Below are 24,177 nucleotides of genomic sequence, written 5' to 3'. Positions count from 1 at the left end.
CTCTTTTATTTACAAAATTCCAATCACTTACAGTTGCAGCAGAAATCAGGCAAAAGAAAGTTTAAAATATGAGCCCTTAGTATTATTATCCTGAAAAATTACATCATAGGTATCTCAAAATAAGCATTTAAAGTCACAGAATCTTCATCTGCTCGGGTACCCCTTATGTAGAAGGATACCACCTCACCTCTATCTCACCTAGACGTTGGCAAAATAAGCATTAGTATTTGTGAAGCACTGAGATATTCTTGTGCCAAGAACCACAGGAAAAATAAAAGAAAAAATGATTTTATGCAGTAGAATTTGAATAAAGTGCAGAACATACTATGGCCACATGGTAAATAGTGGGACTAAGGAAGACATTAAATAGCTGAGAAATTGAACAAGGCTCTGTGGAGCAAATTGTACGATCATATAACTCATGATAATATAGCATATATATCAGAGAGTCAAACAGGTTACATATTAATTGTGGGATTTCTTATCTTTTCAAGTTTTGACATTGTAACCTCAATAATTTTCTTTTAAGGAGGATTTTTGTGTGTCCAACATATAATTAGCCTGATTTTAGCTGAATCAGAGTATTTGAACTTCAGATAGTTTCTGGAAAAACTAGTCCTTTTATATTTACTGACGAAATTAATTAAATGTCTCTCACTGTGTTATAATTTTCTAAACAAATCTTAATTTGACCATGTAACTGTTAAATATTCTCCAAGTTAGGTCAAATCATCTGATCAAATTCAGAAGAACTAGATGCCGTTGTCAGTTATATCAAATAGATATAATTGCCATGTTTTACTGAGCACACGTTGATTTAAATCTGTTGTTTCAAGTCTCTTCATTGAGGAACAGAATTCCAATTCATTTAATTTTGTAGTGAACCAATTTTAGTTGTGTTTATGATTTTCCTATTGAAATCTAAACAAATGACTGGGCAAGCAAGCAGAGCCCAATACAAAAGAAAAAGAAGAAATCATTTTACTGCATTAGCAAAGCTTGAAAGGATTATTCGTCTGAACAAATAATGTGTGTTTTTGATTTGATTTCCCTGGGCTTGTGCTGTACAGAAATACATATGTACAAACGTGGAGACACGGTGGTTTTTGGTTTTGTTTTTTACTTTTTGTGATATTTTTAATGAAATCTGTTTTTGTGGAGCTTTATTGCTAGACATCATTGACCTAGAGAAACCTGAAATTTGACCTATAAATAAGGTAAATCTATTCTGTAGATGGTTTAATTACTCATATGATTGTTTTTCTCAAAGTGGACTACTAATATTTAAAATTAAGCCACTTTGCTTATTAATAAAACCATGAAAGTCCAATTGTGTTCTCAAGCTCAGAGTATATGATCTGATAAATTACTGTTCGGAGTCTACCCTGTACTACATGTGCAAAACACACAGACACTGTTATCCTCAGAAGTATTCATTTAGGTAGCTCACCCTCACCGATTTCATCTAAAACCTGTGGGGATCTAGGCAGAGAGCTCATCACCTGCGTCTCTGTGCGTACAGAGGTCAGATGCAATTTTAGACTTTGCCTCCCAGATAAAAAGCACCATGATAACAGCTGTTATCTTACTGAATTCAGCATTACCCTGCATCGACACAGGGTCAGCAAGGTCTGGTTGTGCAGGGAGATTTGCTGCCCTCAGAAGAAGAGCCCCAGCAGATGCGGCTGTCGCTTGCACTAGTGCCCCGCTCGGGCCTCGGCAGCAAGGGGAGCTGCCGGGCTTTGCTCCCCRCCTGCCTTCCAGGCGCACACGATGGCTCTCGCACCCACACAAGTGTTAGATTAGAGTGCAAAGAATGAATTAAGAGCAGAACAGTCTGCTCCTGAAACTTTCAAATTTCCAGAAACATGAGAAATTACCAAAATAGCTATTTTTAATTTTTTTCCTAGAAATTGCAGCATTATCTTTAAAAAATAAACATAAAAAGAGAAGGAAAAGGTCCAAGCCAGGCAAGAAACTTAACCAAGCACAGCTTTTGGGGGCCAGTCTTAAAGGGAACATGGCGCTTTGTGATAAGGTGAAGCYTGTAACAGTGTGGAAACATTTACACTCTGAAGAGCTGCCTGAATTTAAAAAAATGGATGAAGGTGTAGAGGCAAAATATTATCCAGGAGCATTCATTTGATTTTCCGAGTTTTGGTCATGGTTTTGAGTCTTTTGTATTTTTTTATCCATGACAGGTGACTGAATTCTGTTGCATACATGCTGGGGAATTGAAAAGAACAGCTTTTAATTCCACATGCACAGGAATTGATTCCAAAAACAGCTGCATATTTATCCAATCAGACAAAGAACAAGTGACTCTTTTGCCAATCTCAGCTTAGCAGCACAGCTCGAATTTTCATTAGGCGTGATCATCCCATGGGRGAAAAGGTCAGGGAAGGTCCAACGATTAATATTATTCAGAAAATCACTACCTCCCTTCATAGAGTCAATGAGCAAATAAAGAAGTTTAACCTTCAGTCCTGCAGCCAGATCCCCCCAAAGGCCTAGACTGCATACAAGAGTTCCCAAAGGTAGTCTTGCTACTAGGTTAAATTCAGGGCATTATTCAGTGTGAGTCATTGCTTTAAGTCATCTTGATTCCATGGTGTAAATCTTAAACAATTAGCAAATGAGATTTGGTTATATCTCCTGTGTCAAGCTCTGAATAGTTTCTTTTATTTTACCCTTTCTTCCATTTTAAATAGCTTCTCTTAAAGCAGGCAGAGGACAATTACACTCCTATCCTCAATGTTYAGACTGTGCTGAGTGCTTGCATCTGTTTTCTGTACTGAGCTTGTATCACTCTGTAGCTTGTTAGAGAATTCATATTCTGCCACAGCATTTCTACTTATATGATTATTTAAATACAAACATTTCTTTTGTCTGCATTTTGTCATGTATTACAAATGTTAGAAGCCAAGGTATTTGATCAAAATCATCATACAGACTGAATTTCTGAAGAAAATCAAATCTGAAATCGTGACCCTGTGAATTAGATTAACATTTGGTTTTGGAGGTTTATATTCACAATTCAATGTGAAAAGGTTTGCTACCATCAACTTCTTGAAAAACAAACACCTTTCTTCAAAAATATATCATATTCTTCTTTCTGGAAAGATTAAATACATAAATGTAATTACTTCTCCTCTTAAATGATAGTGAGCTTTTTACATGCATGTGCACAGATATGTCCTGTTAGTCCTTCAATACCTGCACATTGAACTTGTGCATGAAGAATTTTGCACTGTACAAAGAAGAAGTACAAATTCAGAGTGGGGATGCCCTGGTTTCCAGTTCACTGATGCAACTTTCTGTGCATGGGGCTATGAGCAATCCGTTTATGTCTTTTTATCAGTGACAGTTTTACTGTTCTTTTAGCTGGTAGGGATACAATGGAATTTCTCCTGCACAGGTGCTTTATATACCTTCAGTTCTGATATGTTTTGGTGCCAGGACCGGTGCTAGTAARTGTCCTGCCACACTCAGAGTAGAAGGGGAATAAAACGTTGAAAGAAATTATTAAAAAGCATAAAATTCTGATGGGGTTAAACACCACTGTCCCCAAGGGAAGATCTTCCCCTGTTTTAATACATGAAATACTTATTTTACAATGTCTCTCTTACATTATTGTTATGCAAACTAAAGAAATCATAYGTATACAGGGTTTGGATATTAGAGCGACAGACTCTGCTTCAGACTTCTCCAGTTTAAATCCAGAATAATTCTCCTGAAATCAGTGTAGAATCACACTGCTATAACTCAAGGTGAAGTGTAGTTTATAGATGTAACGACAAACAAGCAAAATTACAAACAGAACTACAGAGAGTTATTGACCCCGTTTCTCAGATGATACAAAATACTGTGATTCCACTAACCTCAGGGAAAGAATGCTGAAATATTAGTGTATGTGTAATGCCGTACTGATACCCAATGTCTTGTAAACCTGAGAAAAGGTATCAATGTGCTGATTAATCCATTAATTCCAATACCTAGGGCCTATAGAATAACCTATGGATACAGTGACACATAGAAAACTTCACTATCAAAGTATGGATGCCATGGAATGATATTATTTTTTAATGAGGCTGTCTCTCAAGGAAGAGGATCTTTTAGGTCAGGAAAACAAGTGTCAACAGAAAATACAAACTCTGTAGGTAATGAAGATGATTAACTGAAGTTGCTTCTGTCCATAAAGAGCATAAAGGAGAAGATGAAAGCACAGGATGCTTTATATAGTTACTAWACAGATCCGTATAATTACTGTAACTTACAGGCAGGCTGAGGATCAAGCTGGAAGTCTCAAGCTTGGTCTTAGCACTGCTGCATACAGAGTCTGTGGGGTATCGTGGCAGCATAAAAGGCCATGGATGGACCAGAATCGAGGGACGCAGGCGAGCACTCAAGGATGTGATCTCAGCATCTCGATGCTGGGAGGAAGGCCTCTGTAAGACAGGAGTACAACTGTGAGTTAGGCAATSCTTGTGCACCTGGAAGCCCAGGGAAATAACAGGTCATAAAACAACCAGGAAGACAGGCATAGGGCAGAGGACTAGTGAGCATGGTTAACATCTTAAGAGGCACCAGGCTTTTAAAGACTCAGCTATTAAAATCAGCTCTCCAGCAGATTTCGTCTGATCACATGGTCATCAGACCAAGAAATTGATCCTTTGCAACATTTACATACCTGATCTTTAAGAGAAGGKTTTTTTTCACAGCAAGGTGAGGGATTAGACTGGAGCAAAGAGGTCATCCTCCTCTTGATCCTGCCCAGATATCGACTTCAAATTCAAAGCTGCTATTCCATGGCTGTCTGAACTGTGCTAACTGGAGGTGCCCCAACCCCTTTTCTCCCTGTTCCCAGCTGGTTAGTCCCACACCCTTAGTCAGGYGCTTGTCTGACCCTTTGTTGAGCCATTTTCGAGCTAACTCTGCAGGACACTAACCAGACAACAACATAAAGAACAATTTTCTGCTGTGTTAGTGCTGCAGCAGGACTCCGCAAAGGGTGAAACAAGCAGGAAAGCCAAGGGAGGGCATAACGCACAGAGCGACGTGTGGGAAATGACGTGCCCGGGCTGGCAGCAGGCGAGGCTGGATTAGGCTGYGTGCAACGGCTGCGTGGCTGTGGGATCAGCATCCTCTTCTTTCCATCGTTAGATCATTCATGTTATAGCCTAGCAAGTATTTTTATCAAATAAAGCCATACAGTTTCAGGTGGATAATTAGGAGTTCTAAAAACCTAAACTAGTCTCTACTTTCCTGAAAAATAAAACTAACCTACAGAAAAACAAACAGCTAAGATACCTCTTRTACCAAAGGGGAATCATAACCTTTTCGGACTGCAAAGCTGGTATTCTGCATGCAGASCCCCAGTGCACACTCATGATGGATATGAGCAAGAATGCATTTCTAACTAGGCTAATTTAAAACCACGAATACACTTTTTAGCTTCTTCAGTATTTTTGGTGCTGTATCATGGGAGAGTTCTGAACAACTGAATATTAGGAAATTCATAAAAAGTTAAACAAGCAGCATTATTTGTTTTCTTTAGTCAGATGCTTTAAAATGGTTAATATTTGATAGCACAATGATAAATATTTTAATATAGTATATTGCAGTCAGTTAGAAGTAGATCAAAAAGAGATACAAAGTAACCTCCAAAAGATAAACTTTTATTAGGCACATGAAATAGAACATAAAGCTTGATAGCAATTACCATATAATCTGTTCACGTTTGGAAACATATTGAAGGGGAAGCATAACTCAGCTAGTTGTTATGAATTATTAAATGTTCATCTGAACAGTGATGAGCAAGACTGCTCTTCCTCTGAAAAGCTGTCATGCTTTCCTTTTAAGCCTGCTCAGTGGCTGTAACTTCTGTATAATTTGCCTGCTGACTACCTTTTTATGAGGATGGAAGTAAAAGATCCATACCACCACAGACACACAGTTGTGACATTTTCATAAAGGGGCTAAAAAGGGTCATTTAAGTTCAAGTAAAATAATCTCCATCCTAGTTAATTAGAGATAAAAACTATTGACCCAAAGCAATAAAAAATAGCCAACACTTCCTACCCAGCGATGTAACTGACAGCAATGCTGACAACAGCACATGCTCATTATTAAGGCTTCAGTATTCAGAGCTTTAACTTCATTTACACATGTGCAAATATAACTCTCCCAAGAGATGCTTATATTCCCAATGATAGCAGTATGAAAACAAAARTTTAGTATAGAAAGGGCTGATAAGTTTGAACTTGCAAAGTTCTGACTTCCTCCCCCTAACAGAAACTAACCCCCTTAGTGTTAACTAAACATGAATGCTCTTAAAATGTTCTGCATTAATAACTGGATGCCATGAAAGTAGGTCTATCAGGATTCAATCTACTTGTAAATCTCAGTCTGAAAGGACTAGGTTGCACCTTCAATGGATTTCAGAGTTCTTCAGGTGCAGGAGCGGAGATGGGATTAAGGGGTATTTCTGCCCTGGATTTGAACATGCTGGAAAGATGTAATCCTAAAGGAATCAGTAGTTTGTACAGAGTTGAGTACTGTACTGTCTGACAGCTGATGAACTCAAGGCTCTTCAACTGCATACTACTATTATTTCAAGTATATTCCAAGAGAATTTGTTTTTCTTTGCTCATTGACAATATTTGTTATGAATAACCTGTAGAGTTGAAAAAAAAAACTCCTCAGATTGTTTTAAAGAAATTTAGTTGAGCTAATAGATTTATTACTTAGTATCAATGAGTACTTCATCACTGAATTCCTGACAGKAATCAAGATCTTTCAAGAAATCTTAACTAAAACTCCTAACACAATTGTTTTTTTTATATTTCCTTATTCCCTTACATATTTTTTCATTCCTTATTCACTCATGTTACCGTTTTCTGACCATCCTCCCCAGACAGCGGTAGGGCTAATCTTCAAGACCTTTCACTCCTGTGAGTCAGGTGTTTATCCATCTTCATGTTTGCCTGCTTGCAGACAGTAGAACACCTAACAGCAGGAACTCGAGGTCTGCACTGAGTTAGACCACAGGTCAATTAACCGCAGTATCCTAGATTTGACTGTAGCCAGGAGTATTGAGTGATACGTTATTCAGCACAGGCATCCAAACTCTAGCAGTCTATGGTTTAGAGACTTTCTGAGCCAAAGATTTCAAAAGTATCTTTGTACTTAGGAGGTCTCTTTCGYCCACTAATTCATCTTTGAGACTTTTAGAGTTTTGTTACCCAAGTATCCTGATTGCAAGTCCACAACTTAATTATGCAGCATGTAAATAAAAAAGGTCCTTTTGTTTAACTGGCTGACTATTTCATTTGGTGCCTCCTAGACTTGAAGGAGGAGGCAATAAGAATAAAAGAATAATCATTTCCAATTCACCTTTTTCATACTCTTCTATGTATAGTATTCTATACTGATTGACTGTATATACTACTATATTTTCCTTCAATCTATCTTCCTTTTCTCATGCTGAAGAATCCTCTTCTGKTTAATCTCTCCTTTTATAAGAAGTGCTTATCTCTATCATCACTTTACACTATTCGTTTTCTGATACTAATGTACGTATTTTCAATATGAAAGACAATGCCTTTTTCAAGAGATTGGCACATCATAAATTTTTTCGGTGACATTGCAATGCTTTCTATTCTTTTTCTTTGTCCTAATAATTTCAAAATTCTATTTGCCTATTTCCTGATAGAGAGCATTAAGTCAACTTTTGCGGTAAATTACCCTGAACTACTTTTAAGGTCTCTTTCCTAAGTGATTAAAGGCAGTTATCTATAGGTACAGTGTTTTTGCTATGGATTACTCTTTAACACCAAATTTCATCTACTATTTATTGCACAGTCAACCAGCAGCATAAAAAATCTTCTGCAGATCTTCAGTCACATTACTTTTGACTAACCAGCTTGTTACATTACTCTTCAGTCACTTTTTTAGTACAGTTCTAAATGTGTTGAACACTGAGTTCTGACATTTCCTATGGGAATGAGTGATAGCTGACCATTTACTCTTACTATGTTTCCTAGTGTTTAATTTGTTTATTTATTGTTTATACATGATTATTCCACAAAATATGTTTTATATATATTTGTGTGTGTGTGTGTGTGTGTATTTCATGATACTTGGTTTCTTTGAAAAGCATTGCTGAGAGATCTTGTGAAATGCTTTTTGAAGATACAGATACTTTATCAACTTGATCATTTGTGCCTGCTTAGTGATTCCTTAAAAAATCATCTACTGGGTTTGAAAGCCATTATTTACCTCTTCCAAAACTTTGGTTACTCTTTCCTGCTCTAACACATGCATTTATCTGCTAATTCTATTCTTCCTAACAGTTTCTATCAATTTGCTTGCTGCAGAAATTGTACTTAGCAGTGTCTAGCTTTTTTCTTCTTTTTTCTTGCATTTTGGGAAACTCTTGGATCAATATCATTTGCTTCTAGTGATCTAATACTATACACTATTTCTGGGCTTTTTTAAAACACGTTGTATTGATATTTTGCGCAAGCACCCAAAAGACAGGCACTGCCTCGGGAAGCTGCAAAGGCTCTTCYACAGTGAATGTTTCCTAGATCTTTTTCTCATGCACCAATCATTGGTGCTACAGATTTTCTGGAAAGTTTCTTCTGATAATTTTAGAAAAAAAAAAAAACTACTAATTTCTTTAGCACATTGCTCCAAATCATTTCTGGCCTTCCTTGGTACCTTAGAATGTTCTTATAGTTAATGTCCTAAAAGTTCATGATTTTTTTTTCTCTCATTTGGTCCCTGTTTCAACATTTTTCTTCTTTATTATTTATAAWTGTATTTCTATTGGTACTCTGTTGATAACAATGCCATCTTAAAGAAAAATCTTTTAAATAGTGGTCCTTTTTGATACTGACATAGGTTTACTCAGCATCTTAACTTGAYCGCATAGCATTTGGCCCTATTAGCGTCTCCTTGAATTCCTTTCTAACAAGTGCYTGTATGATAATGATTTTTCTGGCCTCTTACTCTTGAGACATGTATTAACTCTTCCAATTATTTCAAATTCACCTCAAAGTTAAGCATGTAAGTAAAYATTTTTGACAAGGAACATGGAAGTAACACCATTAAGAACAAAAACTTGATCTGAAAAGTGTCAGTTCAGGTTTTTAGTCACATCTTTGACTACTCTCCTTTACTCCACAAATTTTAGTCAAGCTATTCGTATGAATAACACCTATGAAAGTGAGTAAAGTTTTACAGGATCCAGCTAATCTGTATTTAGAGGGGACTGATATCCCACATTAACGCTACTGTTCCTTTCATGTTTTTTCATACCTATGCAATTTCGAGACATGATTTYGTTGATTAAAAATTGCTCTCTCACATTGGACTACAGTTAATGGTAAAGTCATTAAAAGAAACTTTTAATGGGAGCCAGGACAAGCCCATTATAATTATCTTGGCGTCTAATGAAAATAATTAAATTCTTAATAAAACTTTCACTTGTGATCATCAGGTGAGAAGAGAAAGCTGAGACAATGCTAAAAGCTTAAAGATTTCTTCAGAGAAGGGGAGAGAGTTTAATCGTAAGCCATTGGTTTGYAATTAATGTCTATAGAAAATCAGTTATAACTGAAATCAAATTGGAAAACTATATTAAAGGAACTGTGTTCATTAACATCACTTATCTCAATATACAATGATTAAAGTATTACAGCCAAAATTATTTTGTGTTTTTATAATTACATGTTGGACAAGTGTTTCTTTATATGCTATTTTTTTCTTTCTAATGATTATCTATGCCTTTTTGGAAGGCCAGCTCTTCAGATGGTAGTGGAAAATGATATGRTAACAGTTGCACCAGTCTAATTTGCTCAATCTAGAGACAATATTTTGGTTTGTTCTTCTGTTTACAGATCAGTTTACCTACTCCATTCTCTTTCTAGAGACTTGATGGAGTACTTTGCAAATCTTTCACACTTTTTAGACAAATATGAAGCCCTGTGTATTTGCCAGATTTACAAATCAAGAGGTATAACAAACTGTCTGTGGATAAACCAAAATATTACACAGGTTTATAGAGTGTTTAGGTGGACACAGTGACCACAGGAGACCTGCTAGGGAGCTTCAGCCAGTGGCTGAGCTGTACCTTAGGTACCATAGAGCAGGTGAAGRCAAAGTCACTTCTAGCTTTCTAGGACACCTACAGGCTAGCCCCAGTGCTTAAATTTGAAGGCTGTTYTAATGGACCCAAGAATCTATTCTTGCACTTCGAAACTGCGAGGTTATAAAAAGACCTCAACCATATAMCCTCTTTGGTGGTGGAATCATCCTGAGTGGTTATTTAGGGCAGTCTTAAGAAGTAGTGCCAAGCAGCCATAGGTCAGGAATGCACAAGGGCTACAGTCAAAAGAGCTACCAGGTTTGTCACCCACCCACACAAACCATTTTCAGCTCCTATAGTCACTGACAGGTGCAGGAGCAACAATAAACATCTCCCATATCCTCAATATAAAAATCACTGTGCAGAGAGGCAAGTCAGCAGGGTGTTCCCTTAACGAGGTGCTGCAGCAATGAGCTCCCAATGTTATATGTATTTTAAATGCAAAATGAACCTCTCTTCTAAGCCAAAAGATCCTTGAAATGGGACCTTCACTTTGAAGAGCTTAGAATTTTATTTCTAAGAAGAATAAAGAGAGTTTGACCACATGCACCTCTTTGAAGAACTGAGGCTACATTTTGATAGTGAGGCAATAAGCACTGACTAGACCAGGGAGAACAAGTTACTCTCACAGGGTTCAAAACACCGGCTGACTTCCTACGGATTTCAAGGAGAATAGGAGAATTCCACAACGAGATTAAAAAAGGAGCCATTACTGCACGGAAATTCATATTGAGGGCAAACATAGCATCCTTAAATCAACCCCAAGACGTCAACCTTATGCAGCAAACTGCAGCTCTGCCAGAAGGCTTCAATTCTCAGTTATGCACAGCATAACTTCTGCAAAGATTTGAAAGTTTGGATCAAAATTTATACCTCCTATCAAAATAAAGCCATATACTGCTATAATTTGTTCTGCAATGACCTACGAGTTTTGCTAGTTCATGCATAACCACTACTAATTTAAGACAACAGAAAGATGCTTAGAGCAGTGCGTTCTGGCTATATCCTGTCTCCTATTCAGTGGCACCRCGACAATCTAGCGCAACCGCAGCCCATGCCTGCTCTGCACCATGCGAAGACCTTGACTGTGCTGCAGTTACTAAACATTGTGGCAGTCAGGATAGGTGGTGGCCTCCCCCGGCATCGGCCCAGACCCCTCGGTTCCAGCCAGCCCCTAGCCATCATGATCATCTTTCTCTTTTGCTGTAACACCTCTTCTGTAGCTTTCTCGCAGTCTTAGAAAGCCATCACCTTGCTCAGCTTTCCTATACTGCCGCTCGAGAAACACTGCATGACACAGGCAGCATAAAGCCTTCGCATTTTGYGCTCTGCTCACTGCACAGGGTCTGTGTTTCAGACCTCAGCCCGCAGCATCCCCCCTCCCCAAACCACGCAGCCGCACAAAGGCTGCCCCTACCTGCGATGCRCTGGCTCGCTGTGCTGGCCCCGTGGTTTCGTGGGGCAGGAAAGGCGGCCTGGTGTTGCAATACGGTGAGGATGTGCTTTCTCATGAAGGTCAGACACAGAGCAGTCCTGGAAAATGTCGGGACAGGCTGCACTGAGAGGCAGCACAGGCTCATCAGGAAAAGCAGCTTCAACATCCAAACACTCTGTAACAGAATTCTATTTCCACTTTTTTTGAGAACTCTAGAAAGAAAAATATTGAAATGTTATTTTTGAAAGAATGTACAATATTCAAAAGTACAACATTTTCATAAGAAATGAACATTTCATGTCTGACCTCTTTATCAAAACTTTATCAAAACTTTATCTGAAGTGTAAGAAAATGGTCACATCTTTAGTTTTTCAGTTTGCAAGCGTAAGTGAAAGACCTTCTGAGTAACAATTATTGCTTTTCATTATGAAGTTTAAAAGTGTTGATACAATACATCTGTAGTAAATATACAAGAAAATGATTATAGAAAAACTTATTTTTCCTCTGTTCAGATTAATGGAGATAACATCTTTGTTATTTTTCAACTCTGGCATGTCTTGACAGTCATTTAAAAATTGAAGAAAATTTTTAGTAAAAGYAAGCAATTTAAAGTGTAATTATATTCTGCAGTTTAGTTATTCCTTGAAGATCTCAGGTTAAATTTTAACACCTTTGTACATCAGGATTGATAAATAGAAATATAAGAATGTTAATCAACTTGTCAGAATTTGTGCCAGAACCATATAGAGCACTGAGGGAAATATAGTTGTATCTCTTTATTTCATGCTGTAACCTAACAGTCTTTTAGCTCTGGACTTTTTAATATCCTGAATTATTTTAACATTTTGTCATAGTAAGCACTATCAATGTCCATATTTAGAGACGTTAGCTTTAATCCTTTAGAGGATAAAAACTTTTCTGACATTAACCAAGCAGATATACACACATATATAAATTATATATATATATAAAAAATATATATGTATGTATGTTGAATGCTCGCTCTCTGTGTTTAAGCCTGGTGTTACTTAGATGTATTTCTAAGTGGTAGCAAAGCTACATAGTTGATAAAAATCAGATTGCTGCAATCCCATTTCTATTGGAATAACTTTTTATAGCAGYCTGCTTAATGATATTGTGAAACACACACACATCAACCTGTAGGTTCATCTTTGCATATGTACCGGCCAATCTGTCATATGGAATTGCAAATTTTAACTGTGTACATACCTGAACATTACTTTTGAAAAAGASAAATAATCTGGGCTTTTGGAATTTTGTTAAGTTATGTTAGACAAAACAGAGTTCTTCTGCAGGCCTGTGTTGGGCATAAGTGTCTTTTGAATATTTGTGTTGAATGATAATATGAGTGAGGGGAAAAAAAAGAAAGTTTTCAACTAAAACACTGGCTAACTTGATCGCATTGGTTACATCTGCAAATAGAAGCTAGTGTGCCAAAAGAGGATTGTACTGGATGGCAAGCATCTGTTATCCATGCTTTCCCGTCTAGTGGCTGCTCTGGCATGAAGATAAATGCACAGCAATACCAAGTCTGCATATAGCAATAAATATTGTTGATGAAAACTATCTTGAAGTAGATAATAGCTTTAATTATTTGATGCATTAATTTATTAGTTCTTATTTTTTTCTGAATCCTACATGCCAGTTGTTTGAGGTATCTTTTTCTGATGAAGAGAGTAGGAAGGTAAAGCATTACACCCCTTAAACCCCACTTGCATGATAGCATGTTATCATCCAGCATATTTCAGAAGGGGATTATGATATAACAAATCTGCCTATTGAGTCTCAATTTTACTACAATAATTAGAAAAATAAGAGATAATATTTTAAGAAAGGTGCAGGGGATAAAAGCTTTTATGAATCTTTGCCATGTACCTGATACATAAACATGAAGCTGTTAGGGTTCTGACTGGTCATTTTAGAAGGAGTTACATGCATGAAATCAGTATATCTAATTAGCAGAGTATTTAAACATCTTATACAATTGCTTGTCCCATTTTTAAGTGGGCAAAATTGCATGTTCTTTTTTTAACATCATAGCTCATAACCCCTTTTCTGAGACCCTCCAAACTCCTTTGGAAACAGTAGTGAAACCTATTAATGCATTTATCTAATAAACAGTGCAAACCTGTAAATAGCACTGGGATTCACAGGACCTGACYCTTGCCTTCTTTTGTAGCATAGGCAAATATTTGACTTTCCTTGACATCAACGTCTCCCTTCTTGGGTGGCAATAGTTACTCTTACTCAATTTGAAGAGCTTTGTGAGCCCAACAGCACAGTGGCTTTATGCCCCTTCTTGCGCTCGCTGAACGACGGCACCCCGAAGCATTTCACCCACATGCAACACAGGGAGTCAGTGTAGGTTCAGAAAAAGATCCAATTCCCAGCATCATTGCTTTAACAAAAATATGCATCCTTCACRTTTCATATGTCATGTAGGAATTAAACAAATATTTTATCTTAACCTTTAGTAACATAAGCASAGTGCACTGAAGCACTGAATGTTCATCTCCTAAAAGATTCTGGGTCATTTACTTTAAACTGCCAGTGTTTTGGTCTTCTGTAGCAGAGTATCATCCTGACATCTTAAATCTCTCTGTTTTGAAAAATACAGCCAAGAGAAACACATATTGATCATATAAATGTCTCTATCATATAAATGTATCTGTCTTACATCAGTGGTCACCAAAGCACAGCTGATTATAAGTCACACTTGCATAACAGAAATATTTCTATATTTATAAATTATTTTAGAGATCTCTTCTATTTTGTTATTTACATACCCTTTCCATTTTAATATCTACACTATTCATGACAATGCAATTGAAGATCTACTGATGCTTCCATTACATACACTATTTTATGTAATTTGGAAGTTGATTATAGCATAGATTCCCATCAGATTTTGTTATTAATTTCTCAAAACATCCTGTTCAATTGGTTTTAAGTCAAAGCAGCAAGAAGTAAGAGAAGTTAGCAATATTCAAATGACTTTAGATCACAAATAACTTAAGAATAGCAATGTTTAAAATTTAATTTGGCATGAATATAACATCTTCTCTTTCATGTAAAAAAAATCAAATMCAAGTAATTCTGCTTTTAAAAAAAGTCAATTGAAATGCAAAATCATGACTTTTCAAAGAACTCTGCTATACAGCTTTTGCTAATGTACATCAAGTGTCATAAAATAAAATTTGCAGAACCAATCTGACTTATTCCATCTGAGTGATACTAAACTGAGTGGTATTAAAAATGTAGTTCCTTCTTAACATCAAAAAGTGGACATATATTCTTATTGTAGAATAACTGTACACTTTTTGGTAAGAAAGGTTTCAGATAATTAATTAGTTTCATAAATATTCTTCTTTATGAAACACATCATGAGCACTTTTGCTCAGATTACCAGAGAATATGCACATATGCACAAACACATCATGTGTTTAGGAAGTAAAAAATTAGAGGAGGATAAAAAACAAAACAAAAATATTCTTATTAAATAGCATACAATTTCAATTTAATCATAAAGTTCTCATCTAGAAATTTCCTTTTAAGTCATTCTAAGTTTTGTCTAAGAACTTCAGAACCAGGACGACACAAATGTTTTGAAGAATGCAGACACATCCAAAATTTCTCTTCAGATTGTGCAGTAAATAGCATTAATAATAAAAGCCATAGATTTTCTCTTTCTCCATTCCTCYCTAAAATTTTAAAGAAAAAAATAAAATAGAAAATCTCCAATCTCCTAAAACAGTAGAAAGTATTTTCAGCTGTATCTTTTTTATTTAATTAGGCTTTATGAACTGATATATATTAAAACATAAGCAATCTGATATGGATTGGAAAATTAAAAAATGARTGTGCATAAAATAAGACCTAACTTTATGGTCCACTGTCTATTTTTATCAAAACCTTGTACTTCAAAAGACAGTGCAGAGTAGCAAGTATGCCATAATTTCACAGCTTAGTATGCAGTAATTTTTGAACAAGGCTGAAAATGATATTGTTAAAAGAGTAGATAAATGAAGAGTAAACCCTTTTTACATAAGGAGAAAGATCTTTTCATTTCCTTTTTCAGGCGTTCGTTTCTTGTGGCTGCCACTTATGTCACCATTTTACATTCCAGCTGCTGGCGTGGTTCATGCACGCTCAGGGAACCAATATGCCTCTGTTGAGAGCCTCCGTGGCAAGAAAGAGCCTCACTTTTTCTTGGCTATACAGTTAGTTTTCTGCCTGAGTCCAGCTTGTGCCAAACTCTGGTTTTGTTGTGAAATTAAGTGTGTGGGGCCACCTCATGGCTTTTGAAGGTCATTGGTGCAGTGTTCCTTGGAAGGGATGAGGGGAGGAGAAGCTTTTAGCCTCACAAATAAATAGAAATGAGATACTTCTTGTGTTTGAAATATTAYTGCAAATCAAACATCCCAGCATCTCAGCATCACTGTGCATGCAGAATGTTCAGCCTCTTATATAATTCATACTTGTGTATTTGAAATCGTGCCCATTTGTACGTTTCTGCTTTGGTTTGCTCTTTGGAGGGTTTTTTTTTGCCTTTTTGTGCTCTGTGAAGGTGATGCTTCTTCCAGCTCTGTTTAACAGACCTTGGAAACTCTTAAAAAATACTGTATGTATACACAAAGATGAAAATGCTGCTATTCAGTCAAAGCCATCATGCTCACACTCCAGCCAGAACTAAACTGCCCAAATGCAGGTGCCCAGTACTGGGGCCCCCAAAGCCACTGGGGAGACCTGAGGGCATCCCCTGCCTGGCCTCCTGCCACTGCCCTGTCCTGGGACCCACTGGCCACACACACACACGTCCCAGACACCCTCCAGCATCTCAGAGGGCAGCAGATTGCTTCTGTTTTGGTCACCAAATCCCACTCATCACATATCCCGGGGGCCTTTTGATGACCATCACAGCTTCTGTGCGTGAGTGGGTTTTGTGCTTGGCAGTTTTTATTGATAGCAGTTATATGCACCAAGCCTTGACCTTGCCCTTGGCACTACACGAAACATCTGTAGTTTCAATTGCTTCTCCTCTCAGTCAAGGAAGGAGAAGACAGATCATTTAAGAATGTTCATTTATCTTCAAGAAGATAGAAATAATGGCACCACAGCTTACAACTTTGTAAGTGGAATATGAATGATAGAGGCACGGGGTCCCTTTTAAGCAACGAAAGCTATGATGTGGTTTATTGGTCTCCTGAGATTATTCTAAAATATGCTGAGGGTCACACAAGTACAATGGTGCTCCTCCATAATCAAAGCAACAAAAAAGTATGAATTTTTCCCCTTAAAAATCATCCCTTTTTGGAGAAATGTAGTATCAGAATCATCTAAGTCAGACAACTGAAAGCTTAATTAACCATTTACTAAAACTGAGGAAGTTTGGATGGTTTTATCTGAAGTAATTTTTAGATTACTAAATATAGGTTTGTTTTCTTTTCAACCATTTTAACGAGTAATCTTGCATTATCTCTGACAAAGTTGTTTTGGCTTTTCTATCACGAAAGTTCACAGATTCCATAATTCAGATATTCCTCTGTCCTTCTGACAGATTCAATGGATTTCTTCTCATTATCTTTCATAAACTGAATGCAAGCATTTTAGATTAAGAATAGAGATGGAAAATGAACCAGCACAGACACTGCTCACTTCCTACCACTGCTACCCCTATACCATGGTTAAAATAAAATTGTTCTCTAGAGAATTTTACTCTTTCAGGAGTGAAATAATCATCTAAGTTTACCCATATGGATGCCAGGATAAATTGGTACCTATTTACTGCAGAGAGGAATCACCATCAGTTTGGTGGTAAAGTACAGGAGATGGCTTTGAACAGGAGCTGCATCTTCTCTCAGGAACTCCGCAGACTTTTCCTACTGTTTGATTAGAACTGACATAACTTTGAAGTGAAAACTGTGCAGCAAGACCAGAAATTACATGTAGGGAAACAGTCCAAAAACTCTACCAGAAACCTTCAGCAAACACAGCTCCTCCATTACCCATCTGTTCACTTAGTCCCTGATAACTTAAAGAAGTGATTTTTTAATAAATTCAGTGTCAGTTTAATTGTGCCTCTACCAGGCATTTCTAAGAGAAGGCAAGATGGAAATGTCTACCTCTAGAAACTACTCTCACTTGCTCCATGCTTATCTCCTTAGTGGTGGTTACAATATGATTCATAAGAACTTTGTCTCTACCCTGCACCGGAGATCTTCCTATTAAAGTTTGTCATCTTAGGACCGTAATTTTGACGCAGTAAGATCAGATTCATAAATTATTATGAATRCTTCCTGCTGTACAAGAGCAATAGCCATTTTTCATATCAGATAACTCTGTAGTTTAAAAACACTCAAGGAGTCTAATCAACAACTTGATGAGTGTACTCATGGTAGCAGAAAATTTACAAAGTATTTGGCAGTAACTAGTAAGAATAAATAAATAAATTCTACTAATAAACAGTTAATTTAGAGACAGGAAGAAAGAGAAATCTTCTAAGTGAAAAAACTTCCAAGCCAGTTATTAGCCATTGGTTATTGAAATGAGTAAKATATTTAACTTATAAAAATCTGATGTTTTGTCATGCACTGTGAAACATTAATTATAACAGCAACAATTGTAACTCTCTAGAGACAGCCTGACTACTTGCCAGTTTTCTCTGAGCCCATATGTCCTTATTCCAAAAAACTACTCTATATGGGGGAAATCTCCCCATAGAGGATATCTTTAGCAGATAGTTAGCACAGGAGCAAAAATGGGTTCTTCTATACTTATGTATAAAGAATTTTTAGCATAGTTTCCAAATAGTGGAAATAATTATTTGTTGCTAACTCYGGTAATTTGAAAATATTTTAGTTGTGATCACTTATGTTATAAAATACTTGGAAATAATTTTAAAGCATTGCATTTGAGTTTGGGTAGGTGTTTCGCATGCCACAAGTCTATTAATGTCTTGTTCACAACTTGTAGGAAAAAATATTATTCATACCTTCCTGACTGCTAAGGTTTTCTTATGTGTGTGTTCGCTACGTGCATGTGCAGATGGCTGTGTTCTTACAGGCATAGATAAAACTTTCCTCATTTGCTGTGTTTTCTTTTAAATGTTAAAAACAATCACAGAATATACGTGATCAAATTTTTAGAGGAAAAACGGTCATTAGAGAATCTTTACAGCACTCATAAGAACTAATTCTAATGTATTTGATGATAAACCTTTTATACTTGGCCTCAATTTACTGAAATTATTCATGTAGTGAGATGAAACCTCCTAATTTTTTCATGGCATTGCAATGTGATGTTCACAGCTCTCTATATATAGACAACCACTGCATATATTGAAGCTACCTATGAACATCATTACTGAAAATCTGGGTTTCACTATGCTTGTTTTTTATCCACTTGTTATGCTGAGACAGAATATTCAGTTAACATGCATGCTGAAAACTTCTTCCTAGACAATTTCAAGCTACATTCTTTACCCAATAAAAAGTACCAAAAAACCAAGATGCATTAGAGAAAACTCAGCYGAGAGGCATTTTTTCAGCCCCTAGATATACATGCTGTCAAAGTTACTAACAAGGGGCAAAATCCTAGGTCAAAGAGTTCGTGTGATTTCAGYAGTGCCAAGATTTCACACCACTGAGGAACAGCATGGAAAATTCACTACAGCAGAAGCAGGGTCAAAACTCGTATCAGCTCTTTAGAATAGACCAAAGCATCTTGCAGTATATTCAGAGCTGGCAATCCACCAGCTTCTCAGGAACTATCAACGCTCAGTTTGGTGGATCAGGAGACAAAAAGAGAGGGAAAAAAAAATCAAGAGGTGGTCTTATAAAGAGAGAGGGGAAAAGGCTGTGTAGCAAGTGATATCACACTGAAGAAAAATAGCAAKAGAGATTATACAAAACATTTCTGGAAATGAAAGACTTAACATTCAAGAAAGAACAAAAGAAAGACTGAACCTCCAGAAAACTCTTCTTTCTGTGACCTTACTTTATGATTTATTCTCTTGCTACAAGTAAGGAAAACTTTAAAATCAGCCTAGATTTAGATGCAGAAAGGTAGCACCACCTACCCAAGTCAAAAAGGACATATCTCAACCTTCCTGTTTTTTAAAATCAGTCTTTCATCTTTTCACATATTCATGGGGCTGACCCAGATGAGTCAGCTACTTCAGCTAACCTGGACAAAAACGAGGGTAGTCCCCTAAAAAAATACAAAATACATTTTCTGCCCTTCTAGGTAGCCTTCAGGTGGGATAGGATTCTGAGAGAAATTGGGTTTAAGTCCAACAGTGTATTTTTTCTGTCTGAGCAGCTGAAAGGCCAAAGCCCCTCAAGCCCATGCTTTGAGCTGCCCAGACACTCAGCCAGGACGCGACTCGACAGCACAACATGAACCAGCAGCCTGCGAGACTCAAGTTTGTGTCACTGCACCTATATTGGTGCTTCAGAGTGAAGTTCAGTCCTGATTTTTTTTTCTTTTTTTTAAGAAACTGCAAAGGTATTAAAGTTAAGTTTCAGAYAGACTCAGAAATTTCAGTGCATTATTCAGATGTGAACATTTAAGAAGAAAGTACACATTTGTCAAACATCTACACTATCCTCAATACTTTTCGTTAAGTAGCCAATATAAATTCTGGGAAACACTACAGTATCACTTACCACTTGAACTGCTTGAGCTGGCTGAAAGCTAGATTTCCCCCTTGTTTTCTTTTTATTCCATTTGCAAATTTAATGACACTTGAATTACAAAATAAATGGTTTCTCGTGAATATTTTGTGATTGGTGGCAAGGCATCTTTCAGTATTTATGGAGGTCTTATCCTAAAAAAAAGACTTCAATATTTTATTAATGACTACTTTGAGAAGGTGTCTAAATTTTAATTGAAAAAATTAATCATCTCTTACCAATTGCGGTGGTGCGGTGGTTTGTTGGTTTGGGGTATTTTTCCTCAAAGCTGGCAAAGCTTCAAATATCTTCCTATTTTTTCATGTAGCTTTTTCCTAACTCTTTGTGCAGTATTTAAAGGATGCCATAATCAGAAGACTATAGCTTAGATCATAAATTGATGAATTATGAAAATAACATTAAACTTTTTTTTATTTTACTTTAAATATTTCATTTCCCACAGTAGGACAGAAAATCTGKAGACTATACTCAGAAATATCCTCAAAAAAAGCCTCCAAAACTCTCCAGAGAAAATCTTAAATTTTTGACTTGATGTCCTATCTTCTAACTCATAAAGATCTGCCAGTAAATTTGCAGCTAGTTCAGCCATGCCAGGCTTAACAGTCATGCATGATCACTTCAGAATTTATTTGCATCGCTTCTCAGTATTTCATTTTTTGATCAGGACTTGCTAGCTGATGCCTTTGAGATTATGAAAGTTTAGCTTTTTTAAAAAAAAAAATAAAATAAATGAATTGCCCAAGCACAATTTTGCACACCAAATGCTGAACGCTCATAATCAAGGCATAGATATTTTCTGATTTGTACCTGGTTATCAGAGTGCTGCCAGTAACACATAGGGCAGGAGCATGGCCCGTATTTTCCTTTTACTTTAGCCAAGCTGGCCTTCATTCCTAGCTATGCTCCCAATATTTTCATTCAAAGAAAAGATGATAGCTCACACTCACCATCTACAACATATATCTGCATGTGTGTGTGTGTGTGTGTGTGCATGTGTGCAAGAGAAAGAGGGAAGGGATGAAACTAAGAAGGAAGCTGTGACAGTAGGAGGTTAATAATTCAAGAATTTCCAAGTGCAAGTATTTTGCTAAGAATATTAGACTACCTGTATTTACYTCCATGTGTTTCTGTGGGCAAACTTTTAAGAGTACACAATACAGAAGGAAGAGCTTTTTATCCATCCCTTTGAGTACTTCATAGAAATATTTCTCATGAGAAATAAATGGTCTGAGTTGAAAAATCAGCATCTGTAACATTGTACCAAGAATCTTGTAGTCAATAGTGATTATTGAGGCATTTGATAGGCTGCATCTGTGTGTCAGGTAGAGTCAACTTCCRGTATGCAGCAAAATGCTACTTCAGTCACCCATACCCAGAAATCTGTAACTACAACATTAGAATTTGGGGTGATGACCTTTTAAAATATCAGTGTAGAGTTGTCAAAATAAGTATAAAAATAGGAAAGGTATTGGAAAACAAAATTGTTTTACTGAATACTTGAAAAAATTTGTATGGTATCTCATTTATATTCMAGGCCAAACATGAAGTGAAATATCTCTTCTGCTGTTAAAAAGTGGTATTTAATTAACTATTGATTTCCACTCAATTATTCAAGGGAAACAGTGGTCAATATTGATGGAACAGATATTTCAGCATTTCCATTGCCTGAATTGTAGGAAGCATCCATGGCAATAAGTAATCTAGAACAAGCAAACTCAGTAGCTGTACCATCAGATAAAGTGTTTTGATTTTGCATATTGATATGGCTAAGTACGTACAGTTTGAAGGCAAGGTCAGCTTTAAAGATGTATAGTCTCAGTTATAAGATATAAAACTMAAATATTAATTTTAATTATTTTTAAAGTTCATTTTTTTGTACCTTACCCTGCATTTGTGTAATGCATTTGTGCATTTCCCTTCAAACGTATGCAGCCATCATCATCATCAATAATATATATGCCTTTGTTGTACTTCAATATTCAAGTTTTGACATTACTCTTCAGAAGCTGGACACTTCAGTGTTAAATATCTAGTTTTTAAGGTAATCTTTTGATTACTAAAGGAATCCCTGGAGGGAGAAAGACATTTCCTTTTATGCCATTTCTCACTGCATCATCGTTTGGCCCATTTGGATGTACAAGACTAGAAAGCAGTTGTCAGAGTCCTTCTAGAGTGAGAAAACTGTTTTTCTGAATGCAAGTCAGGACAGGTAAGATTGCCAGTACACAAAATTTCACAGATTTATGTGGAATTGCATCACTTAAGAGTTTGGACTGTTTGAATTTTAGTTTTCATCATATTCATATTACTTTTAAAAATAAAGAAACATTTATAAGACTGTATGTTTTGTTGTAGAATTAAATAACAACCTTACAGTAAAATTAGCAACACTTTTCRCTATTATCAATCATTTTGGGTATTTCCAAGTATGTCTCCAAACCCAATCATCTTCCCCCCARTTCCCTGAGGGAAAACGGCTGTTACATTCCTGCAAAGGTGCAGGATCAGCCCTTAGATGGTTACTGAAATTACCGCTCCTGGGGAAAGCAGCACTGTAATCTAGCGCAGTTTCTCCCACGTGAGGTCATGGGGACTAAACCGGATTGACGCACTTACACAGTATGTTACAGCTGTCTGTAGAGTTACCCAAGGAAATACGCCAACTGATATTAGAAAATGAAAAAATAGAATTTTCAAGTATAAAAATATAACATGAGCTCTACAATTTTGTGATATTTTCCTCCAACTCTTTTGTCAGATTAGGCTTCAGAAGTTATTACATCAAGGTACAACGTCTAGCTAAGATAGTTTTAAGATGCCAGCTATCCTTGTACCAAAGCAGCAAATCAAATTAAGAAATATTTGATCTGTAACAGAAATAACGTTATCTTTTATTTCCATACGTACATACCATATAATCCCCATCAAACAGCAGACCGGCTTTCCCATCTGTGTTTGCCTTATCTTTTTGCGCATTTTTTTTCAGATCATTAATACATGCAACTCTGTCAGTAYGAAGCACTGCCTTCTCTTACAGATCTTTTTACTTCAGCAAAGCCGCGTTGCATTTTTAACCACCGCTCACGTTTTCCGAAAGCTCTGTGCTCTAGACACCTTGCCCCTTCCAAATGACAACACTCACCTCGAGTTCCCATTCAGTGATAACTATAAAAACACGGATGGGGCACATGGCAGGTATTAAGTAACTTTAAACTCAGTGGTCTGAAATGATAACATTTGCCATGACTACAGTGGAAAAAGAAAGCAGATAAAATAAAAAAAAAAATGCAAGCTTTAAGTGTTTATAAATTAGGATGCATTCCCCGTTTACAAGTCGCGGGGAGGGGAGGGAGGCAYGAGATGAGCCACTAGCGGGTTTGGCCCTGTTTTTAGCGTGGGAGTTTCTCCTACAAACGAACTTACGTCGATTCTGCTTTTGTCCCCCTCCCTCCCCGCTGTCTTGCAGCGAACGTGTGCGACAACGAGCTGCTGCACTGCCAGAACGGAGGAACGTGCATCAACAACGTGCGCTGCCAGTGCCCCCCAGCCTACACCGGCATTTTGTGCGAGAAGCTCAAGTGCGAGCGGGACCCGGGAGGCTGCAGCCAGAGCTCGGGCCCGGGGGCGGTTTCGCGGGGCCCCCTGCCGCCGCTCGCGGCCCTCCTCGGAGTGACGGGACTGCTCATCTTCTAGGCGCCGCGTGGCTGACGGCATCCTATCCAGACCGCTTCGGCTGCCGCGTGCCGCAGGGCAGCGGGACACACCCCGCGCGCTTGCTGCTAAAACCGAGAAGGGAGAACGGGGAGCGAGCGCTGAAACCACCGCCTACGAACTGGGAAGGCCCGAGCGAACTAAGCCATACCGGCGGGCCGGGG

The 24,177-nt window shown here is 37.2% G+C and overlaps 1 protein-coding gene across 1 annotated transcript in view; it reads left to right on the top strand.

The window, feature by feature from the left end:
• The window catches only part of NTNG1 (netrin G1), a 154,179-nt gene extending 130,014 nt beyond the window's left edge, over window positions 1-24,165 (top strand). The window contains exon 9 of the mRNA XM_085299071.1: window positions 23,769-24,165. Within this exon, the coding sequence (XP_085155197.1) occupies window positions 23,769-23,995 (227 nt within the window). The 3' untranslated portion in view covers window positions 23,996-24,165. The remainder of the gene's footprint in view (window positions 1-23,768) is intronic.
• The last annotated feature ends 12 nt before the right edge of the window (window positions 24,166-24,177 follow it).

Source organism: Rhea americana, unplaced genomic scaffold, assembly GCF_003343005.1.
Source record: "Rhea americana isolate MKP2758 unplaced genomic scaffold, rheAme1 scaffold_144, whole genome shotgun sequence".
NCBI lineage: Eukaryota > Metazoa > Chordata > Aves > Rheiformes > Rheidae > Rhea > Rhea americana.
This window is presented reverse-complemented; position numbering and strand designations above follow the sequence as displayed.